This window comes from Diabrotica virgifera, chromosome 10 (genome assembly GCF_917563875.1).
Source record: "Diabrotica virgifera virgifera chromosome 10, PGI_DIABVI_V3a".
NCBI classification, from domain to species: Eukaryota; Metazoa; Arthropoda; class Insecta; order Coleoptera; family Chrysomelidae; genus Diabrotica; species Diabrotica virgifera.
Window position 1 is genome coordinate 117,793,171 of NC_065452.1, and position 25,331 is coordinate 117,818,501.

The following is a 25,331-nucleotide window of genomic DNA, read 5'->3' on the forward strand; positions in this document are numbered from 1 at the left end:
CTACTGAATTCGAAGACACCAAAATTACCCACATGTTAGCGATTTTGACGGGTAGAATTGTTGCCTATGGAGATATGGGTTTGTCGTATCGCGAAATTGGCCATTGATTGTATTAATTGTACGGCAATGACGGTTATGCTTGTGTGTCGTGTTAAGGCGCATTTAAATCAAAGCGAACACGAACGAACGAACGAAGGAACGAATTCGTAGGTGTTCGCTTGGTCATTCGTTCGCTACAAAGTAGGGCCATTTACATTGAAGCGAACATTCGCATTCGTTGATGATCCGAAGTGCATATTGCCCGCAGATGTATAGATGGGCCAGTCACATTGTGTTGTAAGTTTATTGTCCTGTTCTTACTGGGTAAATTTTAATCTTGTTGGGTAATAGCTTATAAAATGCAATGTGTGTTCTGTAAGGAAAAAAATATGTCATATTCATAATAAGTAAAAATTTTGATACGACTTCAATAATTTCATCTTGTTCTGTTTCTATTCTATAATTATCTATGTATTTAATTTAAACAATTTGATTTTAATAATTAAAATAAAATAAAAATTATTTCCAGACTCAAAAATAATTTATTCAGGTATTTTTTATTATTTTGTTGAACATTTTGATGATAAGTTTTATTTATTAATATTTTATTTAAATCTGGCATTATCAACTAAAGTTGGAAATAAATAAAACGTCCAAAAATGTCTAGCAATTATAAATTCATATTTCTTCTTCTTCTTAAGATGCCGTGCATTTCTGCGTAGGCTTCCACTGTACATTGTCTTGTTTATAAAATATTACTGTAATTTATTAAAATATTATATTTTTAGCATTGCAAAGCATTTCATAGCCGTGGATTCTTGTCCACTGGGGATTACGCAGCCATGACATCTTTTTCCCAGACCCCCCTTACCCTCTATCTTTGTATATCAGTTGCTGAAAAGTGTATCGTTCCCCTCGTAATATATGCCCCAAGTATGCAGTCTTCTTAAAAAGTTCCCTATCCTGTAATCCCGCTCTTCTTAGTACTTAATCGTTTCTGACTCTGTCCGTCCATGATATTCTAAGCATTCGACGTAGGCACCACATTTTAAACACTTCAAATTTGTTAATGGAACTGGCCTTTAACGTCCATGCTTCCATTCCGCACAAGAGCACAGGTCAAATGTAACACTTTTTAGCATATAAATTACTGACAAAAGATTTGTAATCATATTTCTAATAATGACAAAAGTAATGACAAAAAAAATTATCTTCTTAAAATAATTTTGAATTCAACATATCTATGTAGGTAGGTAGTACCTGTATAATGTGCTTCGAACTAATGCACGCAATCTGTATCAGCAGACAGGTAGTTGGTATTATACGCTGTTTGAGGGAGCATAGAGAATAATATATTAAAGAACCAGCTTTCCTAAAAATCCTTCCTCGAAAAAGTTGCTTGCTCTTGGTATTATGACTATATTATGTTCAAATAATAAATTGTAAAATTGGTGTATCAAAATAAATTTGTTTTTAATTAATTTTAGCAATTAATTTCATTTGCTTACCTCATTAGTCTTTCTGGGTTGAAATTTATCCAATAAAGACATTAGGCTTTTAAAAGCAAACTACTTCGAACCCTCTTTTTGTCTTTCTCGTCTAAATGATGCCAGAAGCTAATTCATTTTTTTAGTTCAGAGACATCACAACCCATTCTTATAGAAATATATCAAGCATCAGTGTTTCTGTTTATTATTTTATATAGCTTCGATTTCGGGTTTCATATGTATTCTTCATTTCTATATAACTCAATTAATTGAAGTATCTTTTCATTGGTCCATTCCATATTGCAAAATGATGTTTTCACGTCTACACAATAAACAACCCTCTCAAACTAATGTTTGTAAATAAATTAAATCAGTACTTTAAACGAATTCGTTCGCTACCGTCTATCCACTGTCCACATTGAACAACGATATCCTTTGATGATTCGCTAACTTACCGACATCGGTTGGAACATGTGCGAATGCGAACGAATTCGTTCGGTCGTGCTCGATTCGCTGTACAAATACAATAAAGTTAACGAACGAATTCGTTCGTTCGTTCGTGTTCGCTTTGATTTAAATGCGCCTTTAGGATAAAGGTAGAGGGACACGAAGAAGACCAACTTATCAACATTAGCGTATCTCAGAGCGTCACGAGAGGCGTTTTAGACTACTGGTTCTTCGAGACCCTTTTGCTACTACACGTCAAATCGCTGTCCAATGATTTATAGTAGAAGGTAGACCTGTTACTTTGCGTATACTATACCATCGTGTTAGAGCCTTTGGACTCGTATCGTTACGCCCACGACTAGTGCTTCCTTTGACTACGGACCACTGTCATCATCGTTTGAATTGGTACAGAGAATGGCAGCATTGGGTGGCAGAATGGCATAATGTAGCATTCAGCGATGAATCGAGATTTTGTTTAGGAATGCATGATGGTCGGAGGATGGTAAGACGCCGCCGTGGAGAGCGACGAGATGTACCGGGTGTCTCAATAAGAATGGCGCTCGGCCATATCTCAGGAACATAGTACAGCTTTGGGAAAAATTTTTTATAACAAATGTTGCCTCGAGAAAAGCCTGGAAATTATTTTCATAATTGTAAGTCCACCGCTAGAGGGCGTAATTGAATATCAAAAATTAAAAAATCAAAATTTTACAAAATGTGCCTAATGAAAGGGCACTGGAAATCCGATTATCGTATTCTTTGTAAAATTCTGCGCATATTTAATTTTAGAAGTTTAAGTCTACCTGTGCAAATAAGAGGTGGGGGTGAGTGGGAACCTTGTTATGGAAAAATCGCTGTAAGTCCGGTTCTGCTTAATCGATTTTTGTAAACTTGGTCTTGTTGAAAACAGCTCTTTTTCGTCAATGTAATAGTTATAATTTGGAAACAGCCTATTACGTAATATGCCGGCTAGGAGGCGCTATTTATTTTCTTTTTAGAAATCTAGTTTTATTTGGAAAATATTAAATACAAGTATGTATCTGTTTTCCTGTATTACAAAATTAGACCAAACTAGCAACAGAATACCGAAAACCGCATGTCTATACCTTTTTTCTATCTCGAGATATCTTAAGAAACGTGTAAATTTTAAATATAACTGTTGCTGTCATATAAGCGGAAATATATAGAAGCAAGTAGTGTGCTATGGAAAAAACAAAGAAACATTTTCCAGATGTCACCGTATATAATAAATCAAAACAGAATATGAAAAACTCTACTACTGGGATGACGTCTTTGGGGATATTTCATTGAATATATTCTAGCCGCAACATTTGCATTTCTTATGCAATCAAAGAATGTGGCTATAATGTCAAATGCTTCTTAGTTTGTAAGAATTATCTTTAATTTCACTCTGTATAAATTTTATATAAAATTTAATAGAAACAAACCGCAACAAACCATCAATGAACAAATTTTTATGTTTTGACACATAATTTAACACATGATGACTTTTTGAAGTTAATACTTCTAATAGTCCTATTTTTTTTCCATAGCACACTACTTGTTTCCACTTTGACTTCCTAACTTAGTTTACCGGTGACAATAACAGTTACGTATTTATCTTAGTTGGGATTAGGATAATTGATATTAAAATATAATGAAATAAAAATTAAAAATTTGTGTAGAAAATCTGACGTTTTTACATTTTCTACGATTCATAGAGAGAAAAGCAAATGCGCGGAGGCAACAATTCATAAAAATTTACATATTAACGCTATTTTTTTGGTATTATTTTAAGTATTAAAATTAGTGTAATATTCAAATAAAAATAAAATTAAACTGTTTAAAATATATTTATTTCGTTAAAATGATAATAATAGAAGTATAACTTCTTACTCGCGTACAAAGTACACACACTCTTTTTTTGTTATATTTTATAGTGTTATTCGTCTTATTGTTGTTTTGATTCATTATATACGGTGACATCTGGACAATGCTCCTTTGTTTTTTTCCATAGCACACTACGTGCTTCTATATATTTCCACTTATATGACAGCACCAGTTATGTTTAAAATTTACACGTTTCTTAAGATATCTCGAGATAGAAAAAAGGTATCGACATGCGGTTTTCGGTATTCTGTTGCTAATTTGGTCTAATTTTGTAATACAGGAAAAAAATACATACTTGGATTTAATATTTTCCAAAGAAAACTAGATTTCTAAAAAAAAAATAGCGCCTTCTAGCCGGCATATTACGTAATAGGCTGTTTCCAAATTATAACTATTACATTAACGAAAAAGAGCTGTTTTTAACAAGACCAAGTTTGCAAAAATCGATTAAGCAGAACCGGACTTACAGCGATTTTTCATAACAAGGTTCCCACTCACCCCCACCTCTTATTTGCACAGGTAGACTTAAACTTGTGAAATAAAATATTCACAGAATTGTATGAAGAATACGATGATTGGATTTCCAGTGCCCTTTCATTAGGCAAATTTTGTAAAATTTCGATTTTTTAATTTTTCATATTCAATTACGCCCTCTAGCGGTGGACTTACAATTATGAAAATAATTTCCAGGCTTTTGTCGGGACAACTTTTGTTATAAAAATTTTTTTCCCAAAGCTGTAGTATAAACGGTTCCTGAGATATGGCCGAGAGCCATTCTTATTGGGACACCCGGTACACACGACAGTTGGAATAATGGTGTGCGGGGCTATTGCCTATCGTAGCCGATCACAACTTCTGTTTATTCAAGGCAGTATACCAGCTGCACGTTATGCTGATGACATCGTACAAACCACTTGACTGCCTTATCTAGGTAGTCGTCGTCGATACGTCCTTTTTCAGCAAGTCAACGCGCGTCCCCATATTGCTTGTCGAACTATGGACTTTCTTCAAGAAGCTGGTGTTAATATTTTGCAGTGGGCACCCCTTTCACCGCATTTAAATCCTATCGAGCATGTGTGGGATATGATGGGAAGGAGACTGTCCAATTTGTACCATACTCCACAGACTCTGGCACAGTTAACCCATGAAGTTTAAGTTGCTTGAAACGAGGTATAGACCAGGGCGCATCTGTAAAAATATTAGTACATTTGGACGTTGAGAGGTGACTCAAATTTTTTTGCAGAAATTGCTTGGAAATAAATCAAATAATAATATTTGAGTTATCCTCCCTCTCAAAAAGGTCTGGAACATTGTTTAAATAATCAAAATGTCAAAAAATTAAGGAAAAATTCGATTTTTTTCTTCGCTTTTTGATTATAACTTTAAAAGTATTCATTTCCGAGAAAAGTTGTACTGATATAAAAGTTGCGCAATTAAATTTCCTACAATATCGAATTGGTTAAAAATTTAAAAAATAGTCACCCTTGTTGCAAAATAGCAATAATTTCGAAAAAAAAAAACAAAAACAAGTATTCGCATTTTACGTTTTTCAACCATTTATACTACACTTAGGACCTTCATATTTCACCCAAAAAAACTTTATGATACAGTCAAACAATACTATAAATTCCATTAAGATCGGTTCAATAGATTTTGCAAAATAAATTTTGCAATCCAGGTTTCGCAAAAAAAATTCATTTTTTCAAAATGTTACAGGACTGAAAATAAAGCAGATAGCAAGTTTAAATTTTTTTTGCTTATAGAAGTGTACTGTACCTTTCATTTGCAATTTTGTAAAATTAAAATAAATTAACACCAAGGCGTCAGGAATTTTTTTAAATAAACATTAATTATTGGTGCTACGCGCGGGACAGCGGATAGTTTGCTCTGATTGGGCATTCCAATGACCTTTGATAATGATTGATACATTTTATTTTTTATTACATTTCGATATAAATAAATAAATTTGTTTATTGCAAAATAAAAACACATACTTTGTCATTTGAAACACCACTTTTATTAGCAAAAACTTTCTTTGTTCATATATTTTAACTTAGAGAATAAAAGTTTATTATTTCTAAACATATGCAATTGTTTAAACAATATTTCACAAACAATAATAAAATTAGTTTGATTTTTGTTGAATTAAAGTATTAAAATACAACAAAATATAGAGTAAGAAAATAATATATTAAATAAAGATTGGAAGAAATTTTGGTGGAAATCAACTTGTGTGAATCGAACACCGCTGTCCTGCGCGTAGCACCAAAAATTAATGTTTATTTAAAAAATTTCCTGACGGCGCCGCGTAATAATTAATCGATTTTAATTTTGCAAAATTGCAATTGAAAGGGACAGTCCACTTCTATATGCATAAAAAATTTCAACTTGCTATCTGCTTTATTTTCAGTCCTGTAACATTTTGAAAAAATGAATTTTTTTGCGAAAGCTGGATTTCAAAATTTATTTTGCAAAATCTATTAAACCGATCTTAATGAAATTTACAGTTTTGTTTGACTGTATCACAAAGTTTTTCTGGGTGAAATATGAAGGTCCTAAGTGTAGCATAAATGGTTGAAAAACGTAAAATGCGAATACTTGTTTTTGTATGGATTTTTCGCAATTATTGCTATTTTTCAACTAGGATGACTATTTTTTAAAGTTTTGACCAATTCTATATTGTAGGAAATTTAATTACGAAACTTTTATGTCAGTACAACTTTTCTCGGAAATGAATACTTTTAAAGTTATAATAAAAAAACCAAGAAAAACATCCTTTTTTTTACAGAATTTTTCCTTAATTTTTTTTACATTTTGATTATTTAAACAATGTTCCGGACCTTTTTGAGAGGGAGGATAACTGAAATATTATTGGATGTGTGAGTTATTCGTAAGGGGATTTTTCCACAATCTCTATTTCATTTGTTGATTTTGTTACGATTGGTCGGTGAACCAACTTTGTATCTTTTGATCACTGAGTGTGTTCAAAGATTGACTTCTTTCTTGTTTGTTTTTTAAACATATATTTTACTTTAAGTAATTAGGGAATTAAAACTTAAGACTGTCATTGTCAGATGATGTGTAGATATACGCTCCTGTTATGTTCTATGTCTCGGATGTTGTTTTTTGATGGAATGTGTCTAAAGATATTCAACCTCTCATCTTTACCGACGAGCCCAGGGAGGTTGAAGAGGGCGAAACACATTTCTGAGAACTGGTGTTTGGATCTTTGATTCTATTCAGAAAATTTTTCCCAGACCGAAATAGTGGATGTGTGAGTTATTCGTAAGGGGATTTTTCCACATTCTCTATTTCATTTGTTGATTTTGTTACGATTGGTCGGTGAACCAACTTTGTATCTTTTGATCACTGAGTGTGTTCAAAGATTGACTTCTTTCTTGTTTGTTTTTTAAACATATATTTTACTTTAAGTAATTAGGGAATTAAAACTTGAGACTGTCATTGTCAGATGATGCGTAGATATACGCTCCTGTTATGTTCTATGTCTCGGATGTTGTTTTTTGATGGAATGTGTCTAAAGATATTCAACCTCTCATCTTTACCGACGAGCCCAGGGAGGTTGAAGAGGGCGAAACACATTTCTGAGAACTGGTGTTTGGATCTTTGATTCTATTCAGAACATTTTTCCCAGCCCGAAATAGTGGATGTGTGAGTTATTCGTAAGGGGATTTTTCCACATTCTCTATTTCATTTGTTGATCAAATATTTATATTTGATTTATTTTCAAGCAATTTCTGCAAAAGAATTTGAGTCACCTCCCAACGTCAAAACAGATGCGCCCTGGACTAGTACCACAAGTAGACATCGATCGCCTCATCTTGTCAATATTTAGACGTGTACAGGAGTCTATTTGGCTACGGGGTCGTCAAACACATATTCATTTTTTTATTAGGTACATATTAATAAAAATGTTGCCAAAAAAATAAGTTCAAGAAATTATTCCTTCTGTGTGTAACACTTCCAATGTCACTGAGTATCTATACATTTACCTTTTGTGTAAAATGATGATATTCCTATAGCATGATCCTCTAAGGGAAAACTTTGATAGAAATAATAATTATCAAATTCAGGATAATATTTTAATACTTGCACTGGGGCTTCGCTATGAGCTAGGGCTAGCAAACTATCCGTACCCAATACTATACCAGTGGCAGTGGAACATCCAAAAGATGGTATCGTTCGCATAAATATAAACTAAAAATAATACGAAAGTCAATTTCAACAGAGACTGTCACAAAAATGTTGGTCATCAATAATAATTATACCACGATTTTTAGAGATGAAAATAATTCACTTGTCCTAACTTATCTATATATGCAAAATACTATCCAGAAAGAGTTATAAGGTGTTAAAGTTAGAAAATAAAACCAAATTTTTAATACTGCTCCAAACGGTTTAATTTTGTTTATGAAAATTTATATTATGGGTTTTAGTATGCCATGGCTAATACAACCGAGTAGCGAAAATATTTTTTTCTAGATTTTTCCAGATGGTCTACAAACCTTCCCTTCTCCCATCCCCACTTCCTTGTAGTATATTACAGGTGAATCGAAATAAGCGTGAACATACTGTGCGCACTAGGGTAGGCCGATTTGTATACGAAATTCAAAAATATTTTAATTTCAGATTTTGCAATCCAAATAAACATGTGGAGTAGGAAAACAATTTTTTTTGTAAAACTAAAATTTTTTCATATTTTGCTGTTTTGAACTGCCACAAGGTCACTAAAATTTTGAATTCAAAAATATTTTAATTTCAGATTTTGCAATCCAAAAAAACATGTGGAGTAAGAAAACAATTTATTTTGTAAAAATAATTTTTTTCATATTTTGCTGTTTTGAACTGCCACAAGGTCACTAAAATTTTGAATTTAAAATTTTACTAGTTTTACAACTTGCATATCCGAAAATGTTATAATACATAGAATGAAACAAATGTTAATTATTCATGTTTTTATTGTTAATATTTTAACTGCCACAACGTAATTTACATTAATATTTAAAAAAAAATCATTAAATCATTAAAAATAAATTTTATGCTTAAATTAAACAAACAAACAACTGTTCTTACAACTTATAATCTTTTTTTGGCCTAAAATAAGGCATAATTCGGTGTGATTCCAGTTTGGTTCTGATCAAACCATCTCTGCTATCAGCACCACAAACTTTTGCTGAAGCTTCTGTCACAAGTTTAATCATGCGTTCAATGGCTTGCGTGTGAGACGGATATAACTTAAGCTCCGATAACAGTGCTGATGTCTCCGGATTAACCACAATTTCCTGTAAAGTTTCATTCGAACTTCCAATTGTTAATGGTGGTTCAGTTAAGGGTATTGTACTCCAATTTATAATATCGATATAATCCATAGCGTTCATATTAAGCACAGGTGGTACCTCAAATGTTCGTAGTCGCTGGTTTATGTTACTTGTTCGTGCTTTAAAAATACGGCGCACAGCAAGATCTCTAATATGTTTGCTTGGATCTCCTAACATTCCAAGTAGCATATTTTCTGGATGTGCAAAAAAACTATTTCGCAATAGAACTTAATCCATTACATCCTTTAGGGGTTGTGGTAAATACCTAGATAACTGAATCATTTTCCAAAAATTAAAGGCTCCATGTAGGCAGGACGGTCTGGTTTTTATAAGGAACCATACTGGAGCATACACTTTTAAAATAAAGGTTGCTAAGGTAATCAAATTATCTGATGGAACCACAGTGGAAACATATAAACGTAGTATACGGTTAGTCAATGTTAACCAGCGGGAATGCACTATTTTACATGGGCACCGTTTAGAAAGTTTGCTGTCAATACTTCCCTCTGAGATTGCAACACACATGTCAAGAAGATATTGTTGATCTGTACTTAAATCAGACCTATCCACATTCTCCTGTACATATGATTCAATTACACTGAACTTAACAACAGGTAGATTTTCACATCCAATGAGTGCTTGTCCTATAGGTCCGTTGAAGTGACGAGGTCCAGTTGTACTACCATCAAGGAAATTCATAATGTGTCGCAAAGGTAATTCATTACAGTGTAGCTGGCAAATAAGCCACTGCAACGGGCGATTTAAATGTTTTTCTAATTGCACAATAACACGATTAAACTTTACAACATTAACATTCGTCCCATCACACCCTATTACTCTTAAGACATCTGTGGATACGTCAGAGTCATCAAAATATTTTAAAATGCTTTTTAAAATGTTCACAGCAGTACCAGAATCAGGAGTAACATGCGCCAGATAAGTCAACTCAGGCATTTTTAAGATTGTAATACAGTACAACCTGCCATATCCGGACCTGTCATATCCGGACCTCCCCATATCCGGACGGTTCTGCCGTCCGCATCTACCGAAATATACCGAGAAAGTCAGTCCTGCTGTTGTACAACACACCCTCTCATCTCGACCCAAAAGAACTAAAAGATGGCAAAATAATATAATATAGGATCTATAAAACGTGTCTATCGACGAAAGTTATTGACGGCGTTGATTACTGGAATGTATGAAGGAGAAAACGTTTCAGAGACTATAAAAGAAGTGGACTTGATTGATATCCGGATTTTTTCATATCCGGATCGGTCTGTCGCCACATTGATCCAGATATGGCAAGTTTTACTGTATGTTCTTCTCGAATTAACTTTCGACGATTATCTTCCATTTTTAACGTATTATCCTTGCGACCATCGAAAAAAAAGCCACGTAACTGTTAAGAATCGTCCATTTCAAGAAGGTCACGTTTTTTTGTTCTAGCACGACGAATTTTGTTCTTATCTATAATGTTGCTATTATCTTCCATATTTATAATACCGACGTCTTGTAGTACTGCTGAAGCGACTGCAGCACCAGCTCGATCAGAAATACCAAAACGATCGAGTGTTCTTGCAAGCACAGGTAATTGTAACACATTATAGGAAGCTAATGATTTTTGCTGCACAGTAGAAGTTTCTGCAGAACTGATCGATTCATGTGTAAGTGTTTCCGTCGCTATTCTTTTCTGCCGAGATCGATTTTTCGGTAAGTGAACAACATTCTCATTTAATTGTTTTTTAATTTGCAATAAATTTCTCTCCTCTCGGTTCTGTAACTTTTTGGACATTGTTATATCTATGGCACCAATTACCATTCGTCTTTGAGTTCTTTGGTCTTCTAAAAATGGTCGTTCGGCTGCTGGCACTTTAAATACTTTATCGCAAGAACAATTATTTAAATCTAGACATTTACAAGCAGCCACATCAAATAGTACTTTGGATTGTGTTCTGAAATCATTTAACTGTTTTTTATAACTTGCAACAACACTGCGTTGTTTATAAGGTTTTAGTAAATTTCTAATTTTAAGACGATAACTTGTTATTCGCTTTATAATACTGCACTGCTGAACGGTTGGAATTGAAGCACGACTCCAAATTTCCTGAATTTTCTTTGCTACAATTTGACTTGTCTCAGTTGCGGTTTGTTGTGGATTTGTTGCAATCGGTTTTAATTCATGTTCAACATAGTTGAAGTAAGTGTTCATATCTTCATATGTTGGTAAAACTGTTTCGTTTATATTACTGGACGCTCCAAATATAGGACACTTTAACTCACTTCTGGTGTTACGCGCCATTTTATCGGTAAACATAAACATATAAACAAACTTATATTACGACGTAAAAGATCAAGAGATACGACGACTAATACGACTGTATTCCGTGGTTGTTGAAAACTGATTCATTCCCAAATGAAAGAATACCTCTTTGTCTCAAATCGATAAAACATTACGATCGGTCCGAAAACATCGGACAGCCAAGTCAGTGGCGTCGCTTCACGTAATGATCGCCTAATTTAGTTTTAACATAATGTCCTTGTGGCAGGAAATATTAAAAATATACAAAAACTTTATTGTAAAAAAACTTTTAGTTTTAATTATTTAACAATGTGGTAAAATGCAAAATTTAATATTTTTAATATAAAAATTTAGATTTTTGACATGTATGTGACAGTTCAAAATAATTTTTTTTATTAATATTTAATATCAAAAATTTTGTTTTTATACACTTCAACTTTTTTTTAATTGCATTTTACCATTTTAGTAATTTCGAAAAATCGGCCCACCCTAGTGCGCACAGAGCCTATTTTACTTCAAATCAGGCCCGAGGCACTACATAATTTTCGGGCCCCTACATATAATTTAATAATAATAACTTTTTTAAATGTATTAATTTAATAGAAATATAATTGCACAAGAAAATAAAAATTTTATTAACAATAAATAAAATTTATATTTAACCAATTAAACATTGTTTAAGGGGATAGGCGGAATCTTTCGGCTTCACAAGGCTATTATTTAAATGCTTTCATTTTTTTTTCGAAGCCTGAGAAAACTAATAGATAAGTATTTTTGAAAAATTTAAACGCAGAATGAAAGATTACGTTACTACCGAGGGCCGAAAGTCCCTGAAATCTTCGATAATGTTTATTTTAATAAGCTACAGGGGTGAAAAGAAAAAGAGAAAATTTAGTGTGATTTTTAATTTTAAATACATATCTTATTCAAAAGAAACTTTTTATTTATTCTAAGGGACATTCGGCCCTCGTTAATAATGTAATTTTCATTCTGCGTATAAATTTTTTGAAAATAGGTATTTATTAGTTTTTTGAGGATTCGAAAAAATGAATGCATTTAAAGAGCATTGAAGCCGAAAGTTTGCGCCTATCCACTTAATTATAACTCTTATGTTTCTCATTTATCATTGCGTGTTCGTAAAATGAAAGAATTTTGAAAATTGGTTTGGTTATTGTAATAAACATGTTTTGTTTGGTGATCTTTCCGGACCCCATTCAAATATGGGGCCGAGGCAGGTGCCTCACGGGCCTAGTGGTAAAATAAGCCTTGTGTGCGCACTAACAAATTTCAAATTACGTCAGAGACCGCTCAGTTGATCGACAGCCGCTTAGCTGTTTATATGGATAGTTTTACCATATGGCCGATTCGCGACGTTGACAAGTTTTGTGTAAAATCTCAATTTTTAATAATTTTTACCAATAGTTATTTTTAATTTTCTAATTGTTCATTTAATCTAAAAATGTATGAACAGTATAAAGTGAAACAAAAATTTTGAATGCTTAAGCTCGCGAAATATTACACTGTGTGTTAAAATTCACTCAACGAGAAGCAGCTACTGATAAACCTATTATTGACTTTAAAAAATTGTGCAGTGTTTTGCAAGGCTTGCGGAAGCGGCAAGTGAATTACGACTTATGGTAAACGAGGAAAAACCAAATATATGTTTAACGATCATGCCTTTGAGCAAGTCAAAGAATTCACATATCTTGGATCGCTAGTAAACGCAACAAACACGACAAGCTACGAAATAAAAAGACGCATAGCAATAGAAAACAGAACAATTCACAGTTCCCACAAACATTTAAAAAATAAAAATATAAAACGTGAAGTAAAGCTGAATATATAGGGTGTCAATTTGAAAAGTTGCCACCCCCTATAATCTGGTCCCTAAAGAAAATCTAAAAATGTACAAAAACACGTCAAATTTATTTGTGAGGGGGACATTTTATAGACCACTTTTTAACTAAACTACATAAACCCTCTAACGGGGGCGGACACAACCCCCAAAATATTTTATGGAAAGGGAGGTTAAGTGATACCTCATTTTAACGATCGTTCAATTAACTTTTCAAAAATACCACACACGTTATATTTATTTTCAGTACTTTTGGAAAAATCAAGTGAAACCATACAGATTAGTATTACCCAAAATCGGTCTTGGTCTTGCAGTCTTGGTCTTGTTCTTGCGTTTTCTCAAGACCAAGACCAAGACCAAGACCGCCTAATTATAGCAAGACCAAGACCAGGACTTACCGTGCAAGACTTAAGCAAGAACAAGACTAAGCCTGCGAGACTCTTGCGTCTTGCAGTTAGAATTGAGGGTCGTTTTAGGGAGTATATAGGAAAATAAAATATTTTGCACATACTTTTAGCAGCAGACGATTTCTTCGCTCTGAACTTAATAGGCCAGGTTTTTGGTACGATTGTACCAAACAACTGTGTTTGTTTCTCAAAGTTTGCATCACCCTATGGACATGGAATATTCTAGCATTTATAAAATACTGAAATTAAAACCCAACTATAGACTATAGCCTGATATTTTCTTAACATTCTGTTTTTTTATTCATTCGCTTATGTTGGATAGGTACTTTTTTAACTAGCCATGTTTTCATCAATACAGGGTGTTTTTAAATAAGTGTGGTAACCTTACAAGGTAATTCGGCACGAAAAATAATGACAGTTTGATTTATAAACATAGGTATGTCCTATTAGAGGTAAAATTCAATAGCTATACTTTGTACTTGATGAGTTTTTCCATGAACACAATTATTGGATATTGAGAAGTTAATGAATTTCTCTCCATAAAGTATCATGACGTTGGGATTCAAAATGAAATAGGTAATGAATAATATGAATACAATGTTAATAAACAATTAAGTAAATAAGTTTATACAAAACAGTTGCCTCAATACAAAATCACATGTGATAGAAACAGAAGTAATGTTAAATTGTTAAAATATCAACATCCATTTTATACATACAAAGGTATACAAAGTTTTGCTGACTGACAACTACTAAGGATCTATCAAAAATAACAGTCTTTAAAGAATGAACAATAAGTTTCGTTCTTTGAAAATAAATACCATTATTTCGCGGCGTTTATGACAGCCACAAAAGTCGCCTGCTTAATCGAAAAATAGATAATGTTACCCATTATGCAAGCGTAGGCTATCTGTTACAGTTACAAAGAAATTTAAACTCATATTTTTTTAGTCAATCGCCGTCGCCGAACAGGTAATGCACACAAATAATATACAGTTTCAACAATAAAATACAACAAACAAGTCGCCTAATCGCAAAATAGATTATGTAAGATATTTGCTACAAAGAAATAATTTAAACTCATTTCTTTAATCAATCACCGAATAGATAATGAACACAAAAATAATAAACAGTTATGTTTAATAATGTATTGTTTGAAAAATCACTAAGTATGTACACGCACACACACCCAAACTTATAGGGAATCATCTGATATTTCTTACTATTCTTTGCGAATTTAAAAAAAACGAACACACGAAGTCAAACAATATTTATTTTAAAGCAATTTTATAACAAATACATACCAATTAAATAAAACAATAAAGTATTTAACAAACAAATTGAAAGTAGTTGTTTTAAAGTCAATAGCATACAAAATTTCAATTTAAAACGAATAATGTTAAACTTGTTTTTATTTACTTTTTTTGTATTTTGTGGTAGTCAGTGTTATCACCTCTAGTCCTTATGCAAGCTTCAGTTTGCGTGGGCACGCTCCTAATCAAATTATCAACATTTTGTTGGGGTAGGTTGCTCCATCCTTTAAAAGCAGCTTGTACTAGCCGTGCGGTGTTTTGTAGTTTATCCCGGCGAGCTCTAATTTTTCTTTTAAGCATATCCCACAAATACTCTATAGGATTAAGCTCGGGTGAGCAAGCAGGCCACTCCAAACAAGGGATACCTTCTGCTTCAATGATGTCTGTAGTCACTCTAATGGTATGTAGAGGTCCATTATCATGCAATAAAATTAAATTTTCTCCTGTTGCACCTCTCCAGAGCCTGACTACAGGTTATGAATATACATGTGACCAGTTAAAGTTGATTGGATGAAAATTAAAGGAGCTTTTTTACGGATCACAATTCCTCTCCAGAACATTACACTTCCCCTTGTATGTTTGTGAACCGATCTGACAGTTTACGTTCTTGCTTATCTTCCTCGACCTCTAAGTATACGATTTCGTGGGTCATCTGATTTTCCATCTGATTACATTAAATCCTGACTGTTTTTGAAAATAGCACATTTTGTCAATTCCCAATGTTCCAGTTTTGGTGGTGAAGACACCAATTTAGGCGATCAATCTTGTACTGCCTGGATAACTCGGGAACACATAACACATAGCTGTCTCCTGCTAAATACATACTTCTTGGTGCGAACTCTTCTTCTTGTCGTTTTAACTGAAAAAGTTACATCTGTAGCTTTAAAAAGCTGAATTTTGAGCTGCATGTGAGAAATGTTTGGGTGTCTTTCAGCTGATTGGACAATTAAACGATCGTGGAGAGCCGTTATTACTTTTGGCGGCTTTCCCTTAATTTATTTTTGAGCTTTCCTAGTTCCTGTTACCTAGCATATGTTTTGGACAGAAAGCCCTATATTACGCCTAGCTCTGCAGCTATGTCCATCTGAGAACATTACTTTCTCCACAACACCAATAATCTTTCCTCGTTGTAAGTTCTATAACCCCACATGAGGCATATTTTCGTTTTTGGACGCAAAAGTTAGTTTATTTATTTTCGTTCAATTTGCAACTCAAGCAAATAATCTATACCGTACCGGGCTGTACTATCCGATTGTCTTATATATTTGTTTATTTTCAATAAAAACCTTTAATCTTCGCAACAATAACAAGTTTTTTCAAAAGAAATAAATATTACTTTGAAATACATGGTGATTCCATATAAGTTTGGGTGTGTGTATTACCGATTCGGAACTCCAGATTGTAAGGAAAAATTCACTAAGTGCAATAATAAGTTTTAATGAGTTTTACCCTCAAACCGAAATTAACAATCATGCACTAAGTGAAGTACCTATACCATAAATTACCTCAGCAATTAGAATAGAGCCCCAGGTGATTTCTCCAGGGCTGGACACTACCGTATTGAGTTTAAATTGATGAAAATGTCAAAATCTCAAAAAAGTGCACTTAGTGAGTTTTACCTTTAATAGGAAGGTATGTCCTCAAATGCTTCGTTTCCGAAATAGGGGTATTAAAATTTTTCTTACATACTGATGATTTATTTATTACTCTAAAAGTTGGTAAGATATGCAAATGAAATTTGGTGAGTTTTATGAGGTAGTTATTGCGCATTTTTGACACGCAATTAAGAATTTAATATTCACTATTGGCGTGCATACGTAACATGACTCGTTTGTTTAGAATCCCCCTTGAAGTTTGCCAGACTTATTTAAAAACTCCCTGTATTAATGAAAAACATGGCTAGTTGTTAAAATACCTAACTTTTTTGTTATACAACATAAGCGAATTAATCAAAAACAGAATGTTAAGAAAATATCAGACTATAGTTGGGTTTTAATTTCAGTATTTTATATGCTAGAATATTCCACAAAATGATGCGAACTTTGAGAAAATAACACAGTTTGATTGGTATACCCGGTCTCCAGTATACAATGACACTTTACCTGTCTAGCAACAATATTGTTCCAGCGATATTGTTAAAGAATCTCTATAGCCTTATATATAAGGCTAACAAGTGAGATATGGAAGAGTAAGTTTCACTCTGCTTGTGAAGCAGCTGACGTGCCATCAAATCTGAATCCCATACTGGACTGTCCGACCCAACGTAGTGGGTAAAAATGAGAACTGGCATTATCATATTGTGCAGATCTGTCACCAAATTGAATGCTTTTCAAATAACAGATAGTGAATAGAAAATACAGTAAAAAATGCACAGGTTTCTAATAAATTTTAGTTAGTTAGAATATGGGCACGGATCGCTTATATCGAGAGTTCAAACCCCACCCGGTGTCAGATATTTATTAATTTGGTTGGTTTTTACTATGGCTATGATATTCAATCATAAAATATACCTACTCTGTTACGTTGTTCTAAGATATGCAATATGCTAATGGGTAACTGCGAGACTTGCAAGACTCTTGCTGCAAGACCAAGACCAAGACCAAGACCAGGAGCGCAATACCAAGACCAAGATCAAGACCAGGTGTACTGGCGCAAGACCAAGACCAAGACTATCTAAGTCTCATCTTGGTCTTGCATTTGGACAACACTAATACAGATATTAAGTATCGAGTTCAGAACTCCAAAACTTTTTTTGGAGTATTGAACTCCAAATTGATTTTTTTTCGGTATTGGAGTATTTAGAGTATTTCTTTGGAGTATTTTTGGAAAAATCAAGTAAAACCGTAAAGATATTAAGTATCGAGTTTAGAACTCCAAAATTTTTTAGAGTATTGAGTACAAGATTTTTCCAAAAGTACTGAAAAGAAATATAAGGTATGTGGTATTTTTGAAAAGGTAATTGAATGACCTCTAAAATGAGGTATCACTTAATCCCCCTTTCCATTAAAGATGTTGGGGGTAGTGTCCGCCTCCGCTAAAGGGTTGACGTAATTTAGTTGAAAACTGGTCTACAAAATGTCCCCCTCCCAAATAAATTTGAGTGTTTTTGCATATTTTTAGATTTTATATAGGGACCAAATTATAGGGGGTGGCAACTTTTCAAATTGACACACTGTATACAAGACCTTAATAAGACTGGTTTTGATATATGGGGCTGAAACGTGGACCTAATATCGAAATGATGAAAGACTTCTTGGTATTTTTGAGAGAAAAATTCCTAGAAAGATTTTTGGAGCCGTAAATGAAAATGAAGAGTACAGGGGAAAACAAGGAATGTCACATTTTATACATATTGAGATAAACACCAATAAAGGTTTAATTCCTATGATATCTAAAAACCACTTAGGAGATCCTTAGCAGAATTATTGCAATTATTATGATATAATCTTCATATAATATTAATCTATATTAATTTATTAATTTAATAATGCACCAAAAAACTGCTGACATCCATATATTTGTTCAGTGGCGTGCGGAAAATTCTGGTCCTTCGCCTGGATACAAATTCTTAGAAAATTTATATTGACTGATCTTTTTGGTTATTGTTCTGAATCGATAGTCTAGTCGATAGTACTCAGTTTTTGCTACCACATGGCGAGAAAAGCCAAAATTCATGAAAAAGTGACATTCCTTGATTTTCCCCTGTACCCTTCAAATGAGCTACGGCGTCGAAGATACAACTTTGAACTATATCAGTTATACACCGATCCAGATATTGTGAAATTAATTAAAGTGCAGAGGCTTAGATGGGCTGGACACATTGTTAGGATATCAGATCACGAATACACGAGTATATTAACATTTTCAAAACTAGAGGGCACAACAAGTAGAGGACGACCATGAAGAAGATGGATTGATGATGTGGAATAAGACCTAAAGATTCTAAGGGTCAGAAGATGGAGGGAAATTGCCAGGAATCGACAGGAGTGGCGACTTCTTTGCGAGCAGGCCAAGATCCACAGCGGATTGTCGATCCACTTACGATGATGATGAATATTTGTGAGAACCATGGCAACTCTGTAATTTAAGCCCCGAATAAATTCTGAATCCTTTTTCCGGTTTGCGCGCAGCTCACGTCTATTCATATATCGGTCGGAGTGTAACTATATCTAACTACTAAATTATCTGTACGTGCAGGGTAAAAGGAATTACCTGTTCTGTATTTGGATTGAACCTATAAATATTTGTAAATTCATTTTCATGATGTACGTCATTTGGTATCTGATTTCCTAGAACTAGTACCACGCCTTGTGCAGTTTGCATCAGGTATACTTCTATAACTCCTTTGGTGCGTATTCTTTGGATCTCTAAAGCGTGGGTCTAAAAAAAATAAATAGTTATGTTATTATAAAGTGACTATTCAGGACGAATAAGGACTTACAAAGTTAGTAACAACCGAAAATGTGACAATGCACTTTTTGAGAATTCTGAGAAGGCATTCTACCGAAAACTCAATTCCACCGTAGAAAGTGTCGACAAGTCTTACCCAAGCCAAGAAGAAATTCATGTGTTTTGGGGAAATCAACTTTCCACAACAGCTGCTCTTAACAACAATGCTGGATAGATTGAAGACACAACGAACAGCTTTTAACACTACTCAAATCTCCTGGACCAGACGGAGTTCAGAACTTCTAGCTTAAGAAGTTTTGGAGTATTCATGAGTTCTTATCAACATTAATTAATCATGTTATTTCTACTTCGCAGGAAATACCATCATTTCTAACTCAGGGAACTACTTATTTATTACCGAAGGATCAAAATAGCTCCCAAGATCCAGCCAAGTACCGCCAATTACTTGTCTTCCAACTTTGTATAAATTGGTTACATCCTGTGTAACCCGGCGTATCTACCAACACGGTGCTCTAAACAATATCATAGAGCCTCAACAGAAAGGATGCGCTAAGGGTTCCATGGGTTGGAAAGAACAACTTATCATAGACTAAGTCATTGCTAACCAAGCATTCACCAAAAAAAGGAAATTCTTTACTGCCTTTATTGACTACAAAAAGACCTTTGATTCAGTGCCGCATAAATGGCTTATAGGTATAGTGAGGATATACAAAGTCGATGAAAACATAGTGACCTTTTTAAGGCATATAATGACAAGTTGGAAGAATAAAATTCACCTCCAAATACCTGGTAAAAACAATATCGAAACGGAAAATATCGCAATCAACCGGGGCCTGTTTCAAGGAGACTCGCTGAAACCATTGTGGTTCTGTTTAGCTATGAACCCCTATCCCAGCTGCTAAACTCCGCTGACTCAGGTTTTAGCATTAAAAACAACAATACTGTAGTAGCGAAGCTTAGTCATCTGTTGTATATGGATAATTTGAAATTAATGGCTTCCACTAGAGACAACCTAGAACAGATGCTAAGGACTGTAGAAACATTCTCTAAAGATATTAGTATGCACTTCGGACTAGACAAGTACCATGTTTTAAATATAGTCAAAGGAAAGGTACAGCCCGATGGATTCGATATGAAAGATTCGATTTGAAACTGAGATAACTACTGAGTTTATACGAAGGGTAAAACAGTTGCTTCGTTCACAGTTTAACAGTAAAAATTTGTTTAAAACACTAAACACCTACGCTTGTTCCGCGCTTAGCTATTCATTTTGTATTGTTAAGTGGACAAAAACGGATATAGAAAATCTTCAGCGAAAAGTACGAACACACCTCACAAAGGCACAAAAACACCATCCTCGAAGTGCAGCAGAAAGACCGACACTACCCCGGTATTTAGGAGGACGAGGACTTATCTATATAGGTGAGCAATTAGATAAACCGATTGCTAATTTACGAAATTATTTTCAAATGCAGGCTGAGACATCTACTCTACATCGAGCTATTTGCGCAGTAGATGACACAACACCGATCAAACTGAGGGAACCCGAAATGCGCGTAAACCACCTTACAAAGGACGAAAAAATGCGCGCCTGGATGGGTAAACCTCTGCACGGGCGATCAGCCCAGACCACGTCGACAATACAGCGTCGAGCTATTGGTTGACATCAGGAAAGATGTTCCCTGAAACAGAAGGTTCATTACTAGCCATTCAGGATCAGGTATACCAACCAAAAATTACCTGAAATATATGGTCAAAGATCCTCAGGTTCAAAATGACAAATGCCGATATGGATGTCAAGCCCAAGAAACCATCCAACATCTTACAGGGTGCTGCCAGGCATTTGCTGCAACTGAATACAAGGAACGGCATGACGCAGTAGGAAAGATCCTTCATCAAGAGACAGCTATCGAGCTGAGACTTCTCCCATATTACCAATACATCGCTGAGAGTATGCTTGAGAATGACAACTACAAGCTATACTGGGACCGCACTGTGCTCACAGACCAAACAGTGGCTCATAACAGACCAGATCTCGTACTAGTTAATAAATTAACAAACTAAACAACACTGATTGATATGGCGATACCTAACAACAATAATCTGCGTACTAAATTTACCGAAAAGATCGCCAAGTACATAGACCTGGAAATTCAAATACGAAGACAATGGAAAATGCAAGGTACCCAGGCGATACCCATTATTATATCTACTACTGGAGTCATTCCGAAGAACCTCCTCGAAAGCATAAAAAAGCTTGGATAAATGAACATCTTTATAAGACCATGCAGAAAGCTGTATTACTCTCGACGGCCAGATGTACACGAAAATTTTTGGGAGATACTCCAGCATACCAGGTCACCTAGGGCTCGATACCACGGAAAGAGTCCCACCAGAGCTCAATCCTTTTGATACCGTAGGTATCTGGGATGAGTCAATTTTCCCCTTAGAGGGAGTGTGAGCCATAAGGCTAAATCTGGATACCTATAATATTAAATAACTAAATTAAACAAAAGTATAATAATTATACTTTTTTAATTATTTTAATAATTAATTATTAATTCTGACATTTTGCACAAATAACGTACCTTTTAATTTGGTATTTCGTTAGTATATTTGCCTCAAAATATTACAGGATTCACAGATCCTCTTTAGGAAGAAATAAAGAAGGAATTTCTTTTCTTGAACGGCGTATCATACCAACGATACTTTGGTCTTTCAACTTTTTTAACAATGGCAAAGATATAAAAAAAGTTTTCGGTAGTGATATGAAATATGAAATGGATGAAGCAGTTTTAGAATAAAATTAATATCGACGACGTCGACGATTCAAGAAAGCTTTTAGCACAGATATATAAATATCAAACGAACGACGCTTAGGAAAAAATATTCCATTGATGCATCTCAGCTTGCTTATCCGAATCGTCATCATTTTTGTACTCGTATACTGAGTAAAGTGTAAAGACAAAATAAACGGTTTCGTTTTGATTCAAATCGAGTCTTTTGTCATCCTCTGACACCTGACACCGTCAGTGACGGTTTAAGGCATCATGGGGCCCTAGGCGGCCATAAGAAGTAAGCCCCTTTATAGCGACCATTTACTTTTTTTTACATTTCGCAACAACTTCTCATTAATAGTCCATAGCTAACATGCCAAAGAAAAAAAGGGATATTTTGTCGATATGTGATTTTGCCCTGGGTATGAGTTTTTCACCCCCTTCGGGGGTGAAACTTACATTCAAAATAAGTGCGGAAATAGATAAACTGATTAATTCTAAGTAACTTTTGTTCTATCGAGTTTTTTCACTAAATCAATACTTTTTAAGATATTTGCGAGTGAATATGTTCATTTTTCAACACAAATACACGTTTTTAGACGGTTTTTCGCAAATAACTACAAAATTAAGTATTTTATCGAAAGAATATTCATATAAAAAATATAGCGTATACAAAATTAAAAAAAAAGGTGTATGTATGAAGTATGTAGACCCAGTATAAGCAGAACTGGAGCTAATGGAAAGTAGAATTTTATTCGACAAATTCCACATCAAATATTTCAACGTAAATAACAAAAAAATTAAGCACTTTTCGGTGAAAAATCATCACAACTTTTTTAAAGTGTTAAAAAAGTTTTATTTTTGTTTTTTTTTAACAAGTTTCAAGTATCAAAATTAAGCAAGTAAAGCTTAAAATAATGTTGATTTCATTTTTTGGCAAATTTGGAAAATTTATGAAAATCTTGAAAAAATTTATAAGTATATTATCTATATGATCTGTAAGTTTCACCGGTTCACAGTGCTTATATTTCAAAATATTAGGATTTAAAGTAAAACAATATTTTTAAAATTTTGAAAAAAAATTTTTTTTTTTTTCAAAATAACTTAAAAATTATAAGTGGTACCCAAAAACTTAAAACAGTAAAAAAAATGTAGGTTTTGCTTTTCTGAAAATTTCAGATTTTTGCCTTTTTGGAAGATAAAAATTGGTTAAGATATGACTGTTCAAAATTTGCATACCCTGGGTAGAGAATTTTTAATTTATTAAAAATTAATAAATGAAAATAGTTTCTATCCTTGTGAGATCGGTACTCACAGGAGAGATAGCAGACGTTCGGATACAATTAGCGTCTCTTTGCAGAACAATGACGTCTTTGCTAAGTAGCAAGACATTTACTCAACACACACACACACTACCCATTACACTAGGTACCTGATTGGAAAAATCCACTGTACCATGCCAATGGCCATTAGTTGTTGTCAAGGCATTAAGCCAAATAAAAAAAATGGCATACACTCGTGATTAGTGACTTGTTCAAGCTCTTTCTACTACAGCCCTTTTATAAATAAGCACTTTATACCGATAAAACTCACAGAGCATATAAACAATACATAAGTAAAGTAGCTTGTGAAGCGGTAAGGATTAATTTCGTTTGGGATGCTATTTAGGGGGTTATTTTCTCCAGTTTTTTTTACCCAAAAAAAGGGATCAACTTTATTCTGAGCGTATCTTTCTTACTTTTTATGCTAGAAATTTTTTTAAAAACCAAGAATAATGCTCTTTTTAAACATTTAAACAAGTCTAACAATAAAACACTGAAAACGTTTGTTTTCTTTACTTCCACAAAATTTATTATAACTAAGTGACTACAGCTGTTTCGGCAGAGTGCCTTTCTCAAGTGATATAGTTTACAATGTGTTTGCCTTTTTAAGTCTTCAGCTGAAGAGGTTGAGGAGTGGGGAGCTGTTTGTCTCGTGTTGGTCATTCAGAATTATATCTGTATTTTTCAGTTTATTAATTTCCATAGATTCTAAAAAATATAGCTTAAGGCCTTTATTTTGAATATGCAGAATTTGAAACTCTTCATTGAAAGAATGATTATGATCTAGAAGGTGAAGTGCGTATGTAGAAGTGTCTGTTTTTCTATTGTTGAATGCCCTTTTGTGTTCTGCTAGCCGTTTGTCAAAAGTTCTGCCAGTTTGACCGATGTACGTTTTCGGACAGTCACCACAAGTTAGTTTGTACACACCACTCTGTAGTTGCTTTCTCTTTCGGCTTTTATTGTTCTTAATATATTTGCTTAAGTTGTTGTTAGTTCTGAAAGCTGGTGTTATTCCTTTCTTTTTTATGTATCTGGCTATTTTTGTTGTTATCTTGCCAGTATATGTGAGAGAGCAGAAGGTACTGGGTTCTTTCTGTGGTGGTGGATACACTAATTTCAGGGCTTTCTTATGGAATTTTTGGTTTAAAATTTTGTTAACTGTTTGTTCGTTGTATCCGTTGTTTACTGCTATTTGTTTAATGATGTTTAGTTTTATCTCGAAGTTATTTTTTGTCATGGGAATTTCTGTCAGTCTATGTATCATGCTATGGTATTCATCGATGGTCGAATCCATCAATTATTTAAACAAGTTATTATGAGTTTTCCATGAAAAGTGCTTCATTTTTTTATTATTTCACGTTGAAATATTCGATTTGGAATTTGACGAATAAGAACCTACTTTTCATTAGCTACAACTCTGCTTCTACTGGATCTACAGACTGCACACATACACCATGTGTTCGATTTTTTTAAAAGCTATATTTTTGCTAAGAATATTTTTCTATAAAATACTTACTTTTTGAGTTATTTGCGAAAAACCGTCTAAAAACGTGTTATTTTTTTGTTGAAAAATGACGACATTCACTTGCAAATAACTCGAAATGTATTGACTTGATGAAAAAACTCTATTGAACAAAAGTTGCTTAGAATTATTCAGTTCCGGACGTATTTTGACGGTATATTTTTTCACCCCCGAGAAGGGGTGGACTCAACCGTAGAGCAAAAACACACATTGGCACAATATCACTT

The 25,331-nt window shown here is 33.8% G+C and overlaps 1 protein-coding gene across 1 annotated transcript in view; it reads right to left on the reverse strand.

Moving 5' to 3' along the window:
- LOC114333090 (uncharacterized) overlaps positions 1 to 25,331 on the reverse strand; it is a 250,686-nt gene that overhangs the window by 14,894 nt on the left and 210,461 nt on the right. Inside the window, exons 29-30 of the mRNA XM_050663634.1 lie at positions 19,286 to 19,453; positions 7,874 to 8,078 (exon numbers count right to left, since the gene is read on the reverse strand). Coding sequence (XP_050519591.1) covers positions 7,874 to 8,078; positions 19,286 to 19,453 — 373 coding nt within the window. The remainder of the gene's footprint in view (positions 1 to 7,873; positions 8,079 to 19,285; positions 19,454 to 25,331) is intronic.